Source organism: Natator depressus, chromosome 26 (genome assembly GCF_965152275.1).
Source record: "Natator depressus isolate rNatDep1 chromosome 26, rNatDep2.hap1, whole genome shotgun sequence".
NCBI classification, from domain to species: Eukaryota; Metazoa; Chordata; order Testudines; family Cheloniidae; genus Natator; species Natator depressus.
The window spans coordinates 6,024,167-6,043,653 of record NC_134259.1 but is presented as its reverse complement, the minus strand read 5'-3'; the positions used below and the strand labels follow the sequence as shown (position 1 = coordinate 6,043,653).

General features: G+C 51.5%; 2 protein-coding genes across 5 annotated transcripts in view; one reads left to right on the top strand and one right to left on the bottom strand.

The window, feature by feature from the left end:
* BIN3 (bridging integrator 3) overlaps positions 1-8,348 on the top strand; it is a 55,838-nt gene extending 47,490 nt beyond the window's left edge. The window contains exons 7-9 of the mRNA XM_074940257.1: positions 2,361-2,502; positions 5,136-5,270; positions 7,937-8,348. Coding sequence (XP_074796358.1) covers positions 2,361-2,502; positions 5,136-5,270; positions 7,937-8,083 — 424 coding nt within the window. The 3' untranslated portion in view covers positions 8,084-8,348. The remainder of the gene's footprint in view (positions 1-2,360; positions 2,503-5,135; positions 5,271-7,936) is intronic.
* On the bottom strand, positions 8,230-16,761 carry CCAR2 (cell cycle and apoptosis regulator 2). 4 transcript variants are annotated; one of them, XM_074940255.1, is made up of 21 exons: positions 16,652-16,754; positions 16,276-16,396; positions 14,583-14,674; positions 14,080-14,171; positions 13,753-13,867; positions 13,263-13,389; positions 12,803-12,899; positions 12,516-12,632; positions 12,129-12,354; positions 11,912-12,025; positions 11,656-11,819; positions 11,025-11,199; positions 10,696-10,932; positions 10,360-10,563; positions 10,109-10,268; positions 9,939-10,018; positions 9,693-9,842; positions 9,503-9,611; positions 9,221-9,418; positions 8,911-9,116; positions 8,231-8,752 (listed from the first exon to the last, which is right to left on the bottom strand). In XM_074940255.1, exons 2-21 carry the CDS (start codon positions 16,340-16,342, stop codon positions 8,702-8,704), a joined length of 2,781 nt encoding a protein of 926 aa, XP_074796356.1. In that variant the 5' UTR covers positions 16,343-16,396; positions 16,652-16,754; the 3' UTR covers positions 8,231-8,701. The 4 variants fall into 4 exon arrangements, with proteins under 4 accessions (XP_074796355.1, XP_074796353.1, XP_074796356.1 ...); XM_074940256.1 differs by having other exon boundaries at positions 9,693-9,839; XM_074940254.1 differs by having other exon boundaries at positions 8,230-8,752; positions 9,939-10,268; positions 16,744-16,761.
* Positions 16,762-19,487: the final 2,726 nt, after the last annotated feature.

Here is a 19,487-nt window from a genome sequence, read left to right as displayed (position 1 = left end):
GCAGAACTGTTCTGCAGAAAAGGACCAAGGGGTTACAGTGGACGAGAAGCTGGATATGAGTCAACAGTGTGCCCTTGTTGCCAAGAAGGCCAAGAGCATTTTGGGATGTATAAGTAGGGGCATTGCCAGCAGATCGAGGAACGTGATCGTTCCCCTCTATTCGACACTGGTGAGGCCTCATCTGGAGTACCGTGTCCAGTTTGGGGCCCCACGCTACCAGAAGGATGTGAAAGAATTGGAAAACGTCCAGCGGAGGGCAACAAAAATGATTAGGGGACTGGAACACATGACTTATGAGGAGAGGCTGAGGGAACTGGGATTGTTTAGTCTGCGGAAGAGAAGAATGAGGGGGGATTTGATAGCTGCTTTCAACTACCTGAAAGGGGGTTCCACAGAGGATGGAGCTAGACTGTTCTCAGGGGTGGCAGATGAGGGTGGTGAAGCACTGGACTGCGTTACCTAGGGAGGTGGTGGAATCTCCTTCCTTAGAAGTTTTTAAGGTCAGGCTTGACAAAGCCCTGTCTGGGATGATTTAGTTGGGGATTGGTTCTGCTTTGAGCAGGGGGCTGGTCTAGATGACCTCCTGAGGTCCCTTCCAACCCTGATATTCTATGAACTTTCCCTTTTAGTAGCACCCTCCATCAGCTGGGACTCCAGGCATTTTACAAACACCAGTCAGTTCAGTCTCACAATGCCCATGGAAGTTTATAATAAACACATTTCTATTTGGACTAGGTTTGGTTTCACTCCTTGTTTTGATTAACAGATTCTAAATTCTGGATCTAAACTAACTTGACCATGTCCCTCTCTGAAAGGGAAATTAAAGAGTAATATCAGCCCAGTAAAAGGAGTGGTGCGTCTTTAAATCCCCACAGTGCAGGGTTCATGTTAGCGAAAGGACTCAGGGGACAGAGGGATGAGGGGGTGTTGGGAGTGTGGATTGCATCACGCTCACTCTAGTGGGAAATGCCACGAAAGCTGCCGGGAATATCTTTTTCATAACCAACGTTTTGGTGAGTATTGAGCACCTAGACAACCCCCGTTGTTCTTCCATGCTCTATGCAGGAAGTGGGATAGGTGTGAGCAAATTATTCACCTCAGGAAGTAGCAAAATGGAGCTCTTCCACATCCACAGAAGAGGGGATCAGGGTTTCTTTCTGTTTGATCAATTGCAGCCTAATCCTGCAAGATGTTTCACTCCCGTGGAATCACTGGAGATGCTCAGCGCCTCACAGGATTGTGCCCTGAGTGCTAGCCAGTACAAGTCAGGAGAGAGAAAAGGATTCTTTCTGCATTCCCTGTGTTTTCTTTCCTGTTCCTCTTTTTGTCTTGGCAACCGTCCTCCTTCTCAGTCATGAACTAGTGCTTGTGTCCCAGGAAGACTGGCTAATGATCCCATGCCCCGGTTTAAGAGCAACATGTGGCTCATATAATCTTTCCAAGCAGTGGAGAAACTGCAAGGCAGTGCCAGGGCCACTGGGATCCCTCAGGACTAGCTCCTTTGTGGCCCCAGGCCTTTGTTCATGCTTTTCTCTTCCCCCAGGGAAATGCTGAGGGCTGTCTCTGCCTCCCTTAGTCTTAGGGCTCTCCCTTCTTGGGCTGAGTTAACAGCAGTCTCTTGGCTAAGGAGAGCCCAGTTTCCAGTCGACAAGAGAGGAGAGAAGGGACAACTACGTGTTGCAGGGCCAGCAGCTCTTATCTTTCTCCTTCCCCTATATCTTTCATAGCGTCATAGAAATTAGTTCGTACCCACTCCAGCGGCCAGAGCAAAAATGTTCCATCCTGGCATTTTTCCCTGTCTAATTTTAAATATCCTGAGCTCTGGGGCTTCCACCCCATTCCTAGGGAGGCTATGCCAGACCTTGTAGCTTTCCCTGTTAAGAAATGCTTACTGATATTCAGCCTACATTTCCATTTGTCCAATACTGTTCCCTTACTTCTAGTCAGACCCCCTTGCAACTCCCCACAGAATTCCTCTCCCCACTTAATATCTGCATCTTTCAGATGTTTGCAGGCTGTTAACATGAAATACATTTTCGACCTAAAGGCATAGGACCCGTGATGCATCTGCTGGAAGCTCCAAGAGGATAGAAAGACTCGTGCCGATTATGGACCTGATTCGATTCCTATTAAAGTCATTGGGGGTTGGATCGGGCCTTAAGGGCACTTGTCCTACCCCTGCCTCTGCCCTACCAGTAATCTGAGGACAGGTGCTAACGCCTAGTGTCATACAGAATTCTGCCTGAGCACCTTGCATTAACAGGCTCTTAGCTGGGAGTTTGGCCAAGCAGATATGTCCCTAAGATGAGTCCAGCCAGGCCACAGCATTCACGGGGGGTTTATTCTTTGAACCCCTGCAGGTTCAGCAGCGTGTTCCCCAGCCTGAACATGGCAGTGAAGAGACGTGAGCAGACTCTGCAAGACTACAAGCGGCTGCAGTCCAAGGTGGAAAAATACGAAGAGAAGGAGAAGACCGGCCCTATCCTTGCCAAGCTACACCAGGTACAGAGCTGGGAGACGGGCGCTTACTGCTGGGGTTGAAAAGCTCTGGAGAGAATGTTAGGGCACCCCTTGTGTGCAGCGTGGCACAGTACAATTTCCCTGGCGTATGTTTCATCCTGACATGCCAAGTATTGTTGAATGGTGTAAGCGCCGAGTTATTTAGCACAGTAACTGGGCATAGCGTGATGAAATTAAGACAGAGACAATCTAGGCATCGAAGATCTATTAAGCTATGGAATAGACTCGCAAGGGAAATGATCGGAACGCCATTGCTTGGGACATTTAAAACTAGACCGGGGAAATCCCCTGGAAACGTACACTTGGGTACAACCCTACCTCAGCAGGGAAATGGACTGAATGATCTTTTGTCTTTCAGTATCTAAGATCTGTATCTAAATTCCCTAAAGTACAGGCTAATTCATTCAGTGTTTTGGGGCAAGGTGCCGTTATTTTTTCAATATTAAATTGACATGCGCAATGCTGGGTAAATCCAGGTAAATTAAGAGCACTCAGTCTAAGACCAAACAGAACGTCCTCTCCAAACTAAAGCCCACAAGAACTGGAGATAACTGTAAGAGCACGTTAGGAGGCAGCACTCCACCGAACTTCAGAATTTGCCTAAACAGCTATAAAAAACAATCATGAAATTCTACACCTTTGCCACCTGGTACAAAGCTTAGGTCTCACAAAATTGCAATAGCTGGTTCACATGAAACGTCACCAGATTCTTACGTCTTTCTGAAATTCAAGCAAAGTTGTTGGGGTTTGGGTTTTGTTTTTACTAAATCTTCACCAGCATTCCCGGCCAAATCTGTCATTGCTGCAACACATTCGCTTGAAACCTCTAAGGAATAGTCGCCTTCATCAGAGTCAAAGAACACACCGTTTTGATCACTTTCCCCACCAAATTAAGTATTGTGTTAAAGAACAGCCCTATCAGCATTAACAAAAGAGAACTCAGACTTCATAGTAAGCAGCTTATGCTGCTCAGCCTCAGTGACTAAAGCTATGGCTGGAAAAATGGGAGTTCTTTTGTCCTGGTGATTAAGTCGGTTTTATTTTTTGCCTAATGAACTTCTGGTGTGATCTAATTTTTTCCCCATGAAAATCTGAAATAAATAATCAAAAGTCTGAGCTTGGACACCTGGGATAGCCAGAGCTGCTGCTGGAGAGGACCAAAAGCCAGGCTATTCAAGAGAGATCCAGATATTTGGTAGGGAGTTAGCATACCCTCATAAGGTATTTCCATCCGGCCGGAAATATACATTGGGCCTTTTAGAGCTGTTTACCCAAGCCCTCAGTTTTTGGATGCAGGAAGCTTCCTGAATTAACCCTCCTTTCCCGTGAGTTGAAACATTCTCAGGCTCAGTTTGGGTAACTGGACTGGTGTCAGACAATGCATTTGCCCCTTTCGAGCCTGGTGTCATTTTAAGACCTTACTAGCCGGAAGTTATGCCTGCTCCATATCTCTAGCGTGCTTTCCCAACAGAGGCCCCGGAACCTGTCTTAACACCAATCTGTCCATAGGATTAGATACCGCCAGAGCAGGACCAGCATGTGGAATCTCACTGCTAGCCCCCACCCCCGCCCTTTGGAATTGCACCAGGATTAAGTGGCAGACTTGAACTTGTCTAATGTTTCAGCACCCACCCCCTCCTGCCCTTTTCCACCCCTTCTCAGAGACATTTCCCTTTCTCCCCACGCTTCTGTTTAAAGATCGCCAATAGGACTCTCCAAACTGAAGGTCACAGGCAAAGTGCAAAGACAGGAGAGGGCACAGGGTTAGGGAGAAAACCCCGAGGGCAGACCGAAAACCGTCAGAGTCTCGGCATCAGCCCAGCGGCGCTAGCAGGTCCCACAGCCAAGCCTTAGCTCAACTTGGCGTCTCCCCTACTCACCTTTACTTCCAGCAGCATAGCAAAGTTGCTTTGCTGGCCCAGTGAGGCCTCCTCTCTGAATATGGGGTCGTGGCACCAGCATGGGCCCCCAGTATGGCGTGGGCTGTAGGGTCCTTCCGAACTTTTCAGTTATCCCAGCGAGAGAGATCTGCCAATGTCCAAGTGAGACACCATCTGACCACAGGGCTGCAGCCAACAGATAAACTATGGTGCTTGCTAACATTGTCCTCGAGCTGCTAGTCAGAGGATCTTGTGTCGCATTCTGGGTTTGCTCTGTAGAGCTCTGTTTGGTTTCGGACGAGGGCCCCGGCGTATAGCGTTCATTTCTCTTTGTGAGGCAGGAGAAGGAACTATTTTATTATGTCTCCCAGCAGGTCATCTGTACCTTGCTGCTCACAGAAAAGCAACTTTGATGCATATTTATAGTACAACATAGAGGAGACTGGCTAAGGAAAGCTCTTTAATGTTTGGTGCCCATACACTGAGTCGAGTTGTGCATGTGGCAGATACAAGGAGCTTGCCATGGTGGTGTTAGAGTCCTTACTGCCTTTGAGTGACCTACCTGTGGATCTCTTTATGGGAGAGATTCAGTCATCCCCCAAACCCACAGGCTGGTCCTCAGAATGTTCCCTTATCGAGATCGCTAGGTCTTCTTGGGCCCTAGTGTGAAAAACCACTGTCCTAAGCCAGCTTCCTGGAAGGTCATACCTTGCAACCCCCTCGCTCGTTCCCCAGGCCCGTGAGGAGCTGAGGCCGGTGAAGGAGGACTTTGAAGCCAAAAACAAGCAGCTTCTGGAGGAGATGCCCAAGTTCTACAGCAGCCGCATCGACTACTTCGAGCCCAGCTTTGAATCACTGATCCGAGCTCAGGTGAGACCCACAGTGAAACCTGCCCCTGCACTGGCTGCCCTCATGTCCACGTCCATTAGCTTGTGCTTCTCTCTGGAGCACAGACTCTTTCAGACGTTATTTCAGTGAACGATTGATCTCACCAGCATAGGAGTCCCTAAGACTAACGCGCCTCTGTCTGCATGCTACAGCTCTCCTGGGGTTTGCAATTATCCCTCAAAATGCTGGGAAAGGAAGTCATAGTTGAACATCAATCCTGAACTTCGGGGTTATCCTGGAAGCTGGTTGGGCACAAGGTGGATAGTGTGCCTGACCCGTTACCTGGCAGAAGGTCAAGTTGGTTTCTACTAGAAGCTGATCTGGTTCTATGGTGGTTGATTATTTAGGGCCCCATCCTACAATCCCACTCAAGTCAATGAGCAAAGCCCCCCCCCCCCCCCCGAAACAGGTGAGATTGTGGGGCTTACGAGGTGCTGGCTGAACTGTGCTGAGAAAATTTGTGGTTTCCGCTGTCCCGATCTCCCTGTTGGCACAAGTGATAGAGAATGGGAATCTCAGCTTTGGCCCCTGTGTAGGGATGGGGTGTTTGTTTTCGGGGTGGGGGGTTGGGTCAGAATGTTATAACTCAAATCCCTCCCCTTCCCCAGGGGATTCGTGCAATCAGTGTCTTCCCCCCCACCCACCTCCCTTATGAGGAAGGGCCGTAAATCTTTGCCCAAACTTATGGAGTCCTCCTCTTGTGGAGAGAGGGAATGAGGAAGGTGAGGAGCAGCTTAGGTTTCCTCTGTGCAGAGGCGTTTCCCCGTGGAGTTGGCCAGCCTGATGGGGCAGAACAAACCTCTTTCCGTTCTGAGCAGGCATACAAGTTCACTAGGTGTCACTCCAGATAGGGGAGACAAGCATGGCTGATTGGCAGGATGAACACACACCAGGCATCAGTCAGGGTGATGAGCAAGGTGGTGTAACTTAGACTGCCATGTTCACACTCTGTCTCCTGTTGGTTGCGTTTGCTGCCAGTCTTTTCTCTGCCGTGGATTTTAAGGCCAATTATCATCTGTTAAACTGCCATCCTAGAGCGTGGGGAAAACTGACACTGGCATTTGAACTTGTGATTTTTGGCGTCCCAGAGAAGCGCTGGACCACGGTGCCAGTCTCTACGGTAGACTCAGCGGGCCAGAGACTGAACTTGGGCCTCTGCATATCCAAAAGCCACTTGCCCACAGACTGATTCTCCTGTTGTGCTGTGTGCCAGTTGGCTGCTGCCCTCTGCTCTTAAGGTGGTTGCATTTGCGTGGTGTTGGGTGCCTGTGCTCCGTGAGGCGCTCTGAGGGATGAAGAAACCAATTTTGAAACTTCTTTCAAGGTGCCCAACATAAACCCAGGTTGCTCCTGTGCTGGTTGCTTTGGCTGGCAGCTGGGACTGCAGGATCTCCTTCTCCAGAGGCCGTTAATCCATGGGGCTGTGCAAAGATTCCTCTGTTGTCTAGCGCTCACACGCCTTTGTCCCTTCTCCCTGAGGTTGCTTGGATGGAGGATTTATTCCCCCATAATGAAGGAATACCAGAGACAAAGGGGCACCTCGCTGAGCACAGGGAGTTCTAAAGAAATCTGGGACTGTCCCTGGGTTCTCACCGACAGTCACTCCCTTGGCGGGGGCGGAGGGTTAGCAGCAGCTCTGACTGCGTCATTCGCGGCCACCCTTGGTAGGGTTACTTGGCCCTTCCATAGCACCCTCCTTCTCAGACAGGGGAGGTGACTTGCCCAAGGCAATGTAATGAGTCAGTGCTGAGCCAGGAATAGAACCCAGGAGTCCTGACTCACTGCTGTGACCACTGAACTGCAGCGTCCCCGTTGGGGCCATTAAGGCAAAGGCTGGCGAGAGCATCCCTGTTTCTGTGCCGATATATGAATGGTAATGGGCTGCTCTACCACCCCCGCCCATTCATCCAGCCGGCATTATCTCTCCCTCCATGCCTCATTAAGTTTATTTATCTTTGCAGGGTTTCGAGTTACTCAGTGGAATTTCTATTTTAGTTCTCATCTACGGGTAGCAATACGCCATCGTTTGTTAAGGTCGGGGTAGATATTCAGCTTCAGCTAATGCTTAAAACCCAATCTCTCTGCACCAGTGAACACATGCACCCATTTCAGAGCTTTATTGACTTCAGGGAGGCTTTAAATGCTAGTCTGCTCTCTCCCTGTCCTCCAACCCCAGAAGGGAGGTTCCCCAAGGCTGTTGCAGTAGAATTCCCATTGCTTTGACTAGGCCTGCATGCAAGTTGCCAATGTTCAGTGACAAGCTGTGACTCCAGGATCAGAGCTTGCTGCCTATAGGTAATGTGAGCTAATGTTGCTGGTAAGCTTCATTAATAGGGCATCACTTGATCCTCTAGTTAGAGTGTGGAGCCCCCTAGTGGATGCGGTTTAACATTGCCACATGTTAATACCCTGCCTCTTGCAGATAAAGACAGTAACACAGCAGTCCCCCTGGTGCCACACCGAGCCACTGCAGGGAGGGGGTGGTCAGTCCTGACTCAGTACCACCCATTGAAGTATGTCTGCACTATGCGATGAGTCAGCTGACTGGAGACCACAAAACCACCCCCCTTTGGGTGGGCTGAGGTTAACTAGCCAGTAAGCAGCCATTGTTAAAGTTAAAATGTAAGGCTGACACCATCTCTCCCCAGGTTGTGTACTACACTGAAATGCACAAGATCTTCGGAGACCTGACAGAGCAGATTGATGAGCCAGGCCTCACAGATGAGCAGAGGGAGAAAGAGAATGAAGCCAAGCTGAGTGAGCTGCGGGCCCTGTCCATTGTGGCTGATGACTGACCACCCTACCTATGCTGGGGGAGCCTCTTGTCCGTTCCAGCTTTGATGATAACTGCACAAGATCAAAGGGTAGCAGTAGCTGCTCCAGCCTACTCCTGTTGAGCAAAGACAGGACAAGCACGAGAACTTTTCCTGTAGCACACAACTATTTATTTAGAATTTTAAAAAAAGTCATCTCAGTGGGAAAACAAGAGACAAGACAAAAATAGCCACAGACGAGTGAAGAAAAAAAGAGGGGGGTTTCAACCTTTCCCATTAAATACAAGTTGTTACCACATTTGTTGTCTAAAGCAAGCACCACCTCAATACTAAGTGCAGATGGCAGACCTTCATTTGGAGCTCACAGCCATCACTTACCAGACACCTTTGTAGACAATTAGCAATTCCTACCTCAAAAGTTTGATGATGGGTCAGAGTGGAGCTGTCTCATGTGCTGCAGTCCAACACTGTTAGGCTCCCCCATAATGAGAACCCAGTTCAAGTCTCCTCCCTCAGGCAGTGAAAGGGTTCTTGGTTCCTTTCTAAGCCCCTCACTCACTGACCTTGCCATTTTTAGTCTAGGCTCATGACAGGGCACAGACTCGGCACACTATAATAGCTTCAGGGGATCCACAGGTGTCAGTTGCTAGATGCTGGTTCCTCCTCCTTCTTCTCTAAGCAGTTATTAGTCTGGAAGAGAGAAAGAAGGCATGAGACAGCAGGATGCCTCCCCCCATCATCTCAGAACACAGTACTTCACTTCTGCCCATGCAAAGGTGTTAGCTGAGAGAAGAGATACTAACTACCATGTCTCACTCTCTCAGGGAGGAGGGGGGAGTTGATGATACCTTCTCAATGATCCGCTGGATCTCCAGCTGCAGGGGAACGAGGCGCTTTTTGTTCTCCTGCAGCAGCCTTTGGAAGTGGGATTTCTGCCTCTCTGCTGATTTCACCTGCTCCTCCATATCAGCCAGCTGCTTCTGTACATCCTGCAGCTCAGCGACCAGCACCTTGTTTGAGGACTCTGTCGCTGAGAACCTGGTCTGGGCGTCCTCTGTGGGCAGAGAACAAATTCAACCCTGTTCCCCCCCCCCCGGCGGGCCCTGCCATACTCTAGCAGCACCACCACCACCACCCCAGCAGTGCACTTTGGCTCACCCAGCTTGACCTCCAGAGTGTGGATTTTGCTCTCCAGGTACAGGCGGCTACTCTCAGTCTGCTCTGCTTTCTCCAGCAGCTTTCCCAAGTTGAGGACGGTCCCGCTGTGCGAGATCAGGTCCCCATGCTCCACCACTGCCTTGGGCTGGGCAGAACCCTCAGCCCCAGAGTTTGAGGCAGGCAGCAAAGCAAGGTTTCCTGAAACAAGAGCAACCCACTTAGGGCGGGGGGGATTTCCCCCGCCCGGCACCTATTGCCACGGCCCCTGTAGCCACTACTTACCCAAGAGCCCCTCCTCAGGGATGGGGTCAGAGCTGTCCTGGCGGTTGTAGTGCAGGCTCCGGTACTGACACACGTACTGAGTCACCACTCTGTTCACAAGACGCTTCGCCTGTCAACAGCACACGCTGCCAGTTAGTGCCAACTTCCTTCACAATGGAGCGTTTCCCCCTTCCCCCAAGCTGGTACTCACCTGCTCCTTGCAAAGATGTAGCCCCAGCGTCATGAGGATCTTCTCCAGGTCTCTTCTGTGCAGGTAGCCACAGAAATTCAAATCGAAGTAGATAAAGGCCAAGAGGGCATCCAGGGGCAGCACAGCACTTGGGTCCAGCTCCTTGGGCTGCTAAGGAACAAGGCACATACATACATAGCTAGGGACCTGCACTGAAACCCAAACTCATGACAGCCCTGTTCTCCCCCACCCCTGTGGCTTACTGACCAGGTCATGGAGCGCTGAGAACTCCATCTCTGACTGGTTGGAAGCAATGGATCGCACCTCTGCATCTTCTAACTTGACACCTACAGGGGATACAAGCAAGGCAAGTTGTCTGCACAGCCCAACTGGAGGAACTGGGCGCACGTGCCACCCATGCCGTGCGCCAGACCTACCAAAGTCCTCCTCCTCCTCGTCTCGCAGCAGCAGCAGGTCATCCTCTAGGCTCAGCATGCACAGCTCATCAGTTGAGTCTTTGGGCTCCACTTTGGCCTTCTCATCCTCTTGGGGATCTTCACTGCATGCTGGCTTCTGCTCTGCCTCCTCCTGATGGGTCTGCGCACAGGCAGGAGAGAGAGAGAGAGAGAGTCAGAGTCAGAACTTCTCTGTAGTCTCAGCTGAGGGCCCCAGGGGGATGGGGACACACCTGCCCAGGCTCCTGCTCACTGGCTGCCGCCTCCGCCTCCACCTCCTCCTCCTGCACTTTCTCATGCTCAGCTGGCTTCTCTGACTCCAGGTTCTTTGCTTCTGTCATCTCTTCCTTCTCGGGCAGAGCCAGCAGCGCCTTGTAAAGCCTGTAGCCAAAATCCCGCTGCAGCATCTCCTGGAAGAGCTCTGCCATCACCGCCACCTTGGGGAGGGAGAAGGACAGAAAGAATTCTAAGTGCAGCACTCTACAGAACTGGGCCGCTCACCCACAGTAGAACAGGGAACCACACACCAGCTTGGCCTGGTGCCTGCCCCCAGGGAGAGGTGAGCCTACCTCAAATGAAAGCTTTTCCCTCTGTCTCCTGTACTCCAGCAGGGTGCAGAGCGAGAGGTTGGAGCAGCTCGGCTGCCCACCTTGCATTGCTGGTTTCGGGTGAGCAACGATGGCAGGTTCAAGTGGGGGAGTTGGAGCTTCTGGTTCAGCAGCAGCAGCAGCAGCATCTGTGGCATTTACTTCCTGTGCATTGGCCTCCATTTCCTGGTCAGGGGCTGCTTCTGGTATCTCCACATCCTTTTTAAAAGCATTACAGAGAGATCTTGACAAGAGTGGGTGATAAGACCTTTACTACCACTGCTCTTGGCTTTATGACAGCCCACTCTCACCATCTCAGCTTTCTCCTCCGGCGAGGGGGATGGCAGAGGGGCTTTCTGCTGGCACAGGGCCTCCCACTCCTCCAGAGACGGCATGCAGCTCCAGACATCCGGCAGGAAGATCACCGCCGTCTCCCTCTGCAATGGGTCTCCCCGACGCAGATACCTGAACTCTGCAAAACGGAACCTGGAGCAGGGGAGGGGAGGCTCAGCTTTTGGGAACAGGGAATAAAACCTATCACTGCTAGGGTCCATTCCCCCACCATGTTAAAGACAGAAGGTCTCCATCTTCCCTCGGCTGTTACTAACCAACCAAGTCACATGGGAGACCAGGTCTAAGCAAAGTAAAATCAGTTGCTACGGTTACCCAGTGCAGGAATTCTATATATAGCCATGATGTAATCAGCCAAACCAAAGTTCCAGCCCATATCTACATGGATCTGAGCACCCCATCCACCAACCCGGAGCAGGCACCCCAAAGTTCTCTACAGCTACTCCGTCCTGCCTGTTGAAGGGAATGAACAACACAGGAAAACTCATTTAGAGTGGCATATTTTTGGTCCGATTATCTCACCCATCGGTAATAGCGGTCACTTTGGCTGCAGCCCTGTCTGCTCCCAGGGCCCAAGGGGATAACACTCACCACTTCGTGCAAGCGCTCAGGTCCAGGCCAGTCTGGGCCTTGGTGCAGCGAATGGCTGTGCGAACCAGAACCATGGGGTCAGAGTCCGGCTCGGGGCCATCCAGGGAAGGCGACCACTCCCCTCCAATCAGCACAGCTTCATCCTCTTTCCTCCCCAGCAGGAACTAGGGAAGGAGAAGAGAAGCCCAATAAGCCTCTGCAGAGGAGGGAATTCCTGCTCCTGCTCTTCCTCCCGACAGATTAACAGCAGCCTCACCTTTATTTGCTTTGTGGGGTGCTCTGGATTCTCCTTCTGCTCGCTGGGCTCTTCAATATATAATAAGCAATGGCGATACAACTCTTCTAGCCCTGGGGACGACAGCAGCATCACCTGGGGGAACGGCAACAGGGTCAGACTGGCACAGATACCCATTGCCCTATGTCATCCAGGGCAGGAAGGCACGCCGAGCTAGGGGTGCCGCTGAATCTCTCACCTTGGCACTGAATGCAGGATCCGCGTCCTCCGGCACAACGTCCTCCTCTGTCTTGGGCGCCGCCTCCTCTGCGGGGTCAGCCACCAGGATGCGGCTGGGGTGCCTCAGGGTCAGCGGCTGGGCGAGCGGGAACGTGTCCAGCCAGCACAGGCGGACATCGTAGAACTCCCGGGGCAACTGGATGCTGCAGTAGCGTCTCAGGATTTCCATGGCATCGCAGAAGGGGCTGGAGCCAGGCAGAGAGACAGTGGAGCATTAGAAGTTAGCGATGGTAATGACTTTCAGTTGCTACCAGCTTCAAGGATATGGGGGAGAGCAGTAAGTTAGGGGCAGAGTGACAGCTAGACTGCAATCAGAGCTATTGCATTAGCGCCCATGGGCTCTCACCTGTCCACGGCATAGCGTGCAAAGTAGACCCGGTACTGTGGCGGATCATGGCGTGGCTTTTTCACTCCCCACGGTTCGCCACCTTTCTGTTTCCGCTTCTTCGAATCAAAGTCGTCCCTGTAACCAGCACAGTGTCCGTAAGTATAGCCATCTTCCAGCCCTAACAGGCGACCTCTCTCTTTCCTCCAAAAAGCCCCTTAAGGACCGCATGCAGGACACACTTGCCAAAGGGTCCTTCAAACCCTCCCTTTGGAGCTTATAGGGGACACACTTTCCACAGTCCTTACCATCTGCCTGAGTCCTGCCTGCCCTTTGGGCCCCGACCAGGGTATCTCCCAAGGTGGCCCAGATGGAGCGAAGGGGATGACTGGAAGAGGCTCATGGCTGGGGAAACAAATACACAGTCTTATTGCTAAGCCGCTCCAAAAGCCAATCCCTATCTGGACTAACTAAGGCTTGTTATTGCTACATTGGCTTCCCCCGCCCTCGCTCCAGGAGCTGCCATCCCAGGGCTCCCACAACCCATGTCTGGAAGCAATCGAATTGGTTGGTGCACATAAGCTTTCCTCTCGCCTCATGAGGATTGGGGCTTATTCCAGACTTCTTACCCATGCTACCAGGACCAAAAGTGTCCTTGCTAAGAGGAGAGACCAAAATGTCCACGGGACCCTTGCCACTAAGACAGGTGGATCATCCCAGGAATCCCTGTAGCTCCAGTGCGCTAAGTCTCCCCCACATTATACTCACGTTTCTGGGGAAACAGAGGAGGGATCCGGTGAGGCTGGAACAGCAGCTGAGGTTGGGCTCCCAGGATGCCTTGTTTCTGTCCTAAGGATGCCACATGCAGGAGAGGGGTGGGGGCCTTCAGGAGGGGCTACAGAATGAAAGGCATGCAATATTCAAGCCTAGAGCCTCACAACAAGGGCTCAACAGGAGATGGCCCTCAAAGGGAATGAGAGGGAGTTCACCTGGCAGGAAGCAGCAGTGGGAACACCAGGGCATAGCCTGGTTTAACCTTTCACTGACCAGGCTAGCTGCTGGGCCTAGCACAGCAGCAGGTAAACAAGCAGCCTGAGTAGGCTCACAGGGATTATCCTCACCCATAGCTAACGTGCAGCCGCCTCGGAGATGGAATGTGGCAACTGCTGCTGCCAGATCAAGGCAAATGTTCTCTGAGCCTGGAAAGATCCTCCTTCGGCCCACACATGGAGAGAACTACCAGCACTTTAACTGATACCTGATTGGACAATGTCTGGACTTTCATGGCATTCCAGGGCACCGATTGGCTTGGATTGTAGACAGCTTTCACCAGCACTTTCTCACCAATCTGTGGTAACCGACCCTTCACGACGCTGTCGCAAAACACAGAGCAACAAGGCACCGCTGTTATCATTTCAGACCAGAATCCAGGCGTCCTGACTTCAGTCCCCCTCTGTTCTAACCCCTGAGCAATGCTCCCCTCCCGAAGGCCCTTGGAAACTCAGAAAGGAAAGAGCACTCTTGTCCTAAAGTGCTCCTAGAGCTCTGCCCCACTCTCACACACACAGAGCAGCCCTCGCCTTACCTCAATTGGAAGAAGACCTCTTCATCCACCACCCCAAAGTAGTCATGCAGGCTGGTGACAATGCCCGTGAAGACTCGCTGCTTCTCACCCACCTGCAAGGCAAAGGGCAAGCGGGTTCATTACGGCATCTCAGCAGGGCAACACACTGCAGTCAACAGACAATACATATTCATGCACACAGTCATTGTGCTCACATTCCATGTACAAGCACAAATCACCTCTCTCTCTCTCACACACACAGCCAGCCTCAGCCCTGGGCAGCCCCTACCATCCCCAGGACCGAACAATACTGTAGTCAAGCATCTACGAGGCCCTGCTCTCTCTCATGAATGCACAGCGCACAAGTCTTTCCAACCCAGTCTGCCGTGACTCATCAGATAGTGCACTAGGAGCCCCACATCTTATGAGGGGAAAAGTTGATCAACTCAGAAGTGACTTGAAACTCTAGGTTTCCTGAAGCAGCAAAGCAGCTGGGGTTGAGGGAAGGATTGTCCCCAACATACCTGCAGGTGCCGTGCATTCTGGATAAGATCTGCTGAGACCGGAGGGTTTAACAGGCCAGGTGGAGGTCCCAACAAGGAGGTCGGGTGTGTCCCTAGAAGGGAAACAAAAAAAAAATAGGTCAAAAACTAAGTGGAAGTACAAACTTCCATGCTCAGCAGGAAAGAGACACCTTATGGGATCAACTCAGATAGTAGTTCCAATCAGATCTACTCAGAACCAGCCTGACTCACTGGAGCTACCAGAATTTTCCAGAAGCAATGCACTGGGAAACTCCCACCCTTAGATTACCAAACTGTGGTGAGTTGGGAGGAAAGATGCTGCCTCTACCCAGCATGTATCTCCCAATGCAAAGCCTTCGCCTCCCAACCTGCCCGCTTCTGGTTCCTGGAAGTGAGTAATTCTCTATCTTCCTTCATCCCCAGAGCATAACATCTGTTGTGTCCAGGCGTCCGAGTTTTCCTACTCTTTCTCCCAAGAATTGCTTCAATGTCCATCTCTGCTCACCTATTTCCCATGAAACGGACATGATTCTTGCCTGTTTTGCCACAGCCCCAGGGTTAAACCTGGCTAATGTCTTCTTAGTGTCACCTTTGTGCTGCTTGGCAAAGCTATCAAAGCGCAGGAGCGGTCTATCTGCAGACTCAGGAAGACAGTACCACAATTTTTCCATGCTTGGAAAGTTATTTGAACAGCCAAAAACTAACAAAAGTGAAAGCTTAAATATTGCAGAAATATTCTGCTTCAGCCCCACTTTCAGTATGTGCCTTGGGCCATGAAAATCAGGGCTTGGGTACCTGTATTTTTGAATGCTAGGTGATGTGTGTGATCAATTGACATTTAAACACATTTCAAACCAATTAGAATATAAAGGAGCTGCCATGTTCACTGTTTTCCGACACTCACAAAAATCATTAGTCTCAAAGTACTTCACACACCACAGAGAAATCTCTTCACCCGCCCACCTCTCTGGTGGAACTTGTTAAATTACCACCAACACACAGAATCCACGCAACAATTTAAGACGGGAACCAAAGCAGGCCAACTTGTACCAGACTGAAACTGCAGGGGGGAGGGTCTTTAGAGAAGCCAAAGTTGATTTCCTCCCCCACACACATTATTATGCTGTGTACTACTTGGCTGTAGCCCTCCACCCCAAAGATAGCTGCATTTCAGTGCTGTTCTCTGTAGAGATTCTAAAATTTGAAACCGCACTAGACCTACAGAAACTCAGTGATATTCCGCAGAAGAAGGGAAGATTTACGAGTTCCGTAACTGTATTTAGCTAGTGAAGCAATTAGGTTTCCTTTGGGATGAAAGGCATGCTACATCTGAAATACATTAATATTACACTTATAGCTTTTAGTCGGGGAAAAAGAAATGCGGGAACAACTGAGTTAATAATAATAGCATGATATTACAAATTTGCCCTTCAACCACGGCTCCGAAAAGCTTTACCAGTCCCCTGTGAAACCACCTTATTATCCATAAATAAAACGTGGATAATACTTCAGTGAGTCCGCGGCATGGCCTAGGAACACAACTCAGGAGTCCTGGCTCTCACTCGGATCAAACACTTGACGCCGGGTTCCCCAGGAAAAGGGGGCGACGCCTCATCCCTCGGGGCCATGGGCAGGCAGGCTGGGCGACTGCTCCAGCCTGCAGACACCGTCCCCCGGCGCCGGGCCAGCTGACCTGAGAACGGCCTCGCTCCCTGCGGGTTGCCAGCTCGCAGAGGCTTCTGGCGCTTGAACTGGGCCATTCTGGGTGGATCGGGCTACTCCTCTTCTCCAAGCGGCGGCGGCTTCGCCTTGGGCTAGGAGGGGGGAGACAGACAGACAGACAGACAAAGGCCGCATCAGCCACCGGCCGCCCGGGCACGAAGTCAGGAGCAGGGCGGAGCCCGGCCAGCCCCGGGAGAGCGGCCCCGGCCCCCGCCCCCGAGCACCGCCCCGGCCCCTCTAGGCCCGGCCCGCTGCCCGCGCCCACCCCGAGGGTCCGAGCCGGGAGACCGCGGGGCGCTGCCCGCACCCCGAGGGGGAGAGCGGGGATGGACACTGCCCCCCCTCACCCTCCAGATCAGGGGGGAGACGCTGCCACCCCCCTCACACCCCGCGTAGCTGCGACGGGGGAAAAGCCACCGGGGCCGGAACCGGAACCAACCTGCGCGCGGGGGCGGAGCAGGAGAAGGGACAATAGGGACCCGGAAGCGCTTCACCGGAAGCCCGCTCTCGCCCCCTCCCGCCCAACCGGAAGGGAACCGAAAACCGCCGACACACACCCTGCCCCCCCCCAGCCGGAAGTGTTGCTGCCCGGAGCGGCAAACGGAGACACTAGCCGGAAGTGCGGCGGAGGGGGGGAGGTCAGGGAAAGCATCCCCCCCCGGATGTTCTGGGGGCGTGGGGGGAGTTGCCTGAGCCTGGGCAAAGGGATGCCAGCGTGTAGTGTGACATCACAGTTATGCATCACTTTGTTCATGGTACCCCCCCCCCCCCCGGGTACAGTGACACTCGCTGGACAGCCCCCCCTGCCCCATTGAGGCAATACTGCCCCCTGCCGGCAAGAGACCCGCAGCACCAGGGACCCATCTCACCCCAGCAGGCGCACAAGGAGACACCCCTCCTCCCGAAACCACAAACCCCATCTCCCCCTCCCCCTCCCCCCCCATTGCCTTACACAGCTCCCCCCCCGCCCGCAGCAGCATCACCCCTCCCTCGACTGGGCCAAGCCCCTGTGTACCCCTTGTAGCTAGAGAGGGAGGAGGGTGAACACAGCTGATGGACTCCAGCCAGAGTCATTTCCATCAGCAAGCCAGGGTCAGGACACAGTCCATTGCTCCGCCAAGAGCAACCACTCATGGGCATTATCAAAAGCGGTCGCCTCTCCCCCAAGGCTTGCACGCCAGAGCACAGCGATGGTCCATGGCCGTTACACGTAGTCGCTCGTGAGAGGTGGTCTCTCACGAAGGTTTTACTGTAGATCTAATTCTAGAGGCCAGTAGGCCCTTAGGAATTTACTCCTTAAACTCTGGCCCTAGCCCAACTTCAGTCTCTCTCTGAGCTCTGGCAGATGGATCCAAGCACTATCCACCCCACAAAACTCACCCATTACATCTCCCAGTCTAAGTGAGCTTTAACAATCGCTGTGCCTGTACAGTGCTCCCTGCCAGGCAAGGGATGGCAGGTGAGCTGTTCGGAATAGCCATTAGCCCTGCATCATAATCACACTAAGACCCTATGCAACCTGTTAATTGAAATCATTTATGCCTTATTTTAAGCAAGTATTTAATTCGTCCCAAATCCTTTCCCAGTGTAAACAGATAAACATTTCACCGTGCAGGAGGTTGAGCAATAAATGGAGTGCATCTCGAACAGCAAATCTATTCCAGGGAGCTGCATGGAGGATTATAATGGAGACGTTACTGCCATCATGTGGTTAATTTTAAAACCTTCCCCACTTTTGTTCAGGATAGGTTCTCCCCTTTGCCCCTAGCCCAGTTCCTCAGTAGAAAGCATAACTGATAACAGCGCCACTTCTATCCAAATGCAGCACATGCTAGCTAGCCAGGCTCCTTACAGATGTAGGCCTAGCTCACTTTGGAAGTGGCGGCTAAGCTTTAATGCAGACGCAAGCCTTAGACAAGCCTGTCAGAGCAGTGGGTAGGCAGAGTTTTCACGACTGCATAGTACTGATTATTGAAAAACAGGGTAGAAAAATAGCTGCTTTTACACAGGGCCCAAATCCAACCAGGTCTTTGTCTCAAAAAAAACCCCCAAAATTAAAAGAACCTTCCACCCCACTCTCCCTGCCACACACTCCCACCTCCCCTGGGCTCATGCTGGGAAAATAGGATTTGTTAATTTCCCCACACATGGCTTGGCTCAGCTACCTTACAGATCCCTGCACTTGAGGAAGCTGTGACCTTTCCTGGGGCTGGAAGAGGGTTCACCCCTCGTCTCTGCCCTTTCCATACAGCCCAACAGACTCCTTAAATAGTAGGTCTGTCCACACACACAAGCAGCTGCTGTAGATATATAGCATGTGAGCACAAGAACCAAATTCCATTTTCACCCTCTCCATTCTATCACTTCTCTGCTCTGCCTCTCAGCTACAGTTACTTTTGTACAGGCCAGTGGGTCAGGAGGCTTCATCATTCACTATACATATAATAATCAAAACTATACATGTAAAATGATGGGGTCTAAATTAGCTGTTACCACTCAAGAGGAGTCATTGTGGATAGTTCTCTGAAAACAACTGCTAAGTGCGCAGCGGCAGTCAAAAAAGCAAACAGAATGTTGGGAATCATTAAGAAAGGGATAGATAAGACAGAAAATAGCATATCGCTTCTATATAAATCCATGGTACGCCCACATCCGGAATACTGCACGCAGATGTGGTTGCCCCATCTCAAAAAAAGGTATATTGGACTTGAAAAAGGTTCAGAAAAGGGCAACAAAAATGATTAGGGGTATGGAACAGCTTCCGTATGAGGAGAGATTAATAAGACTGGGACTTTTCATCTTGGAAAAGAGACAGCTAAGAGGGGATATGATAGAGGTCTATAAAGTCATGACTGATGTGGAGAAAGTAAAGTGTTATTTATTCCTCCTCAAAACACAAGAACTAGGGGCCACCAAATGAAAGTAATAGGCAGCGGGTTTAAAACAAACAAAAGGAAGTATTTTTTCACACAACACACAGTCAACCCGTGGAACTCATTGCCAGAGGATGTTGTGAAGGCCAAGACTATAACAGGGTTCAAAAAAGAACTAGATAAGTTCATGGAGGGTAGGTCCATCAATGGCTATTAGCCAGGATGGGCAGGGATGGTGTTCCTAGCCTGTTTGCCAGAAGCTGGGAATGGGCTACAGGGGATGGATCGCTTGATGGTTCCCTGTTCTGTT

Bases quoted from the DNA above. Each gene is read 5' to 3' on its own strand.
- CCAR2 (XM_074940254.1), bottom strand. From the start codon at position 16,342: ATGGCCCAGTTCAAGCGCCAGAAGCCTCTGCGAGCTGGCAACCCGCAG. The intron at 12,633-12,802 runs GTAAGGACTGTG...TGCTGGTTACAG, and splicing joins AGGCAGGACTCAGGCAGATG to GGACGACTTTGATTCGAAGA. The intron at 9,117-9,220 runs GTGAGCCAAAGT...CTCTGCCCACAG, and splicing joins CACTCTGGAGGTCAAGCTGG to AGGACGCCCAGACCAGGTTC.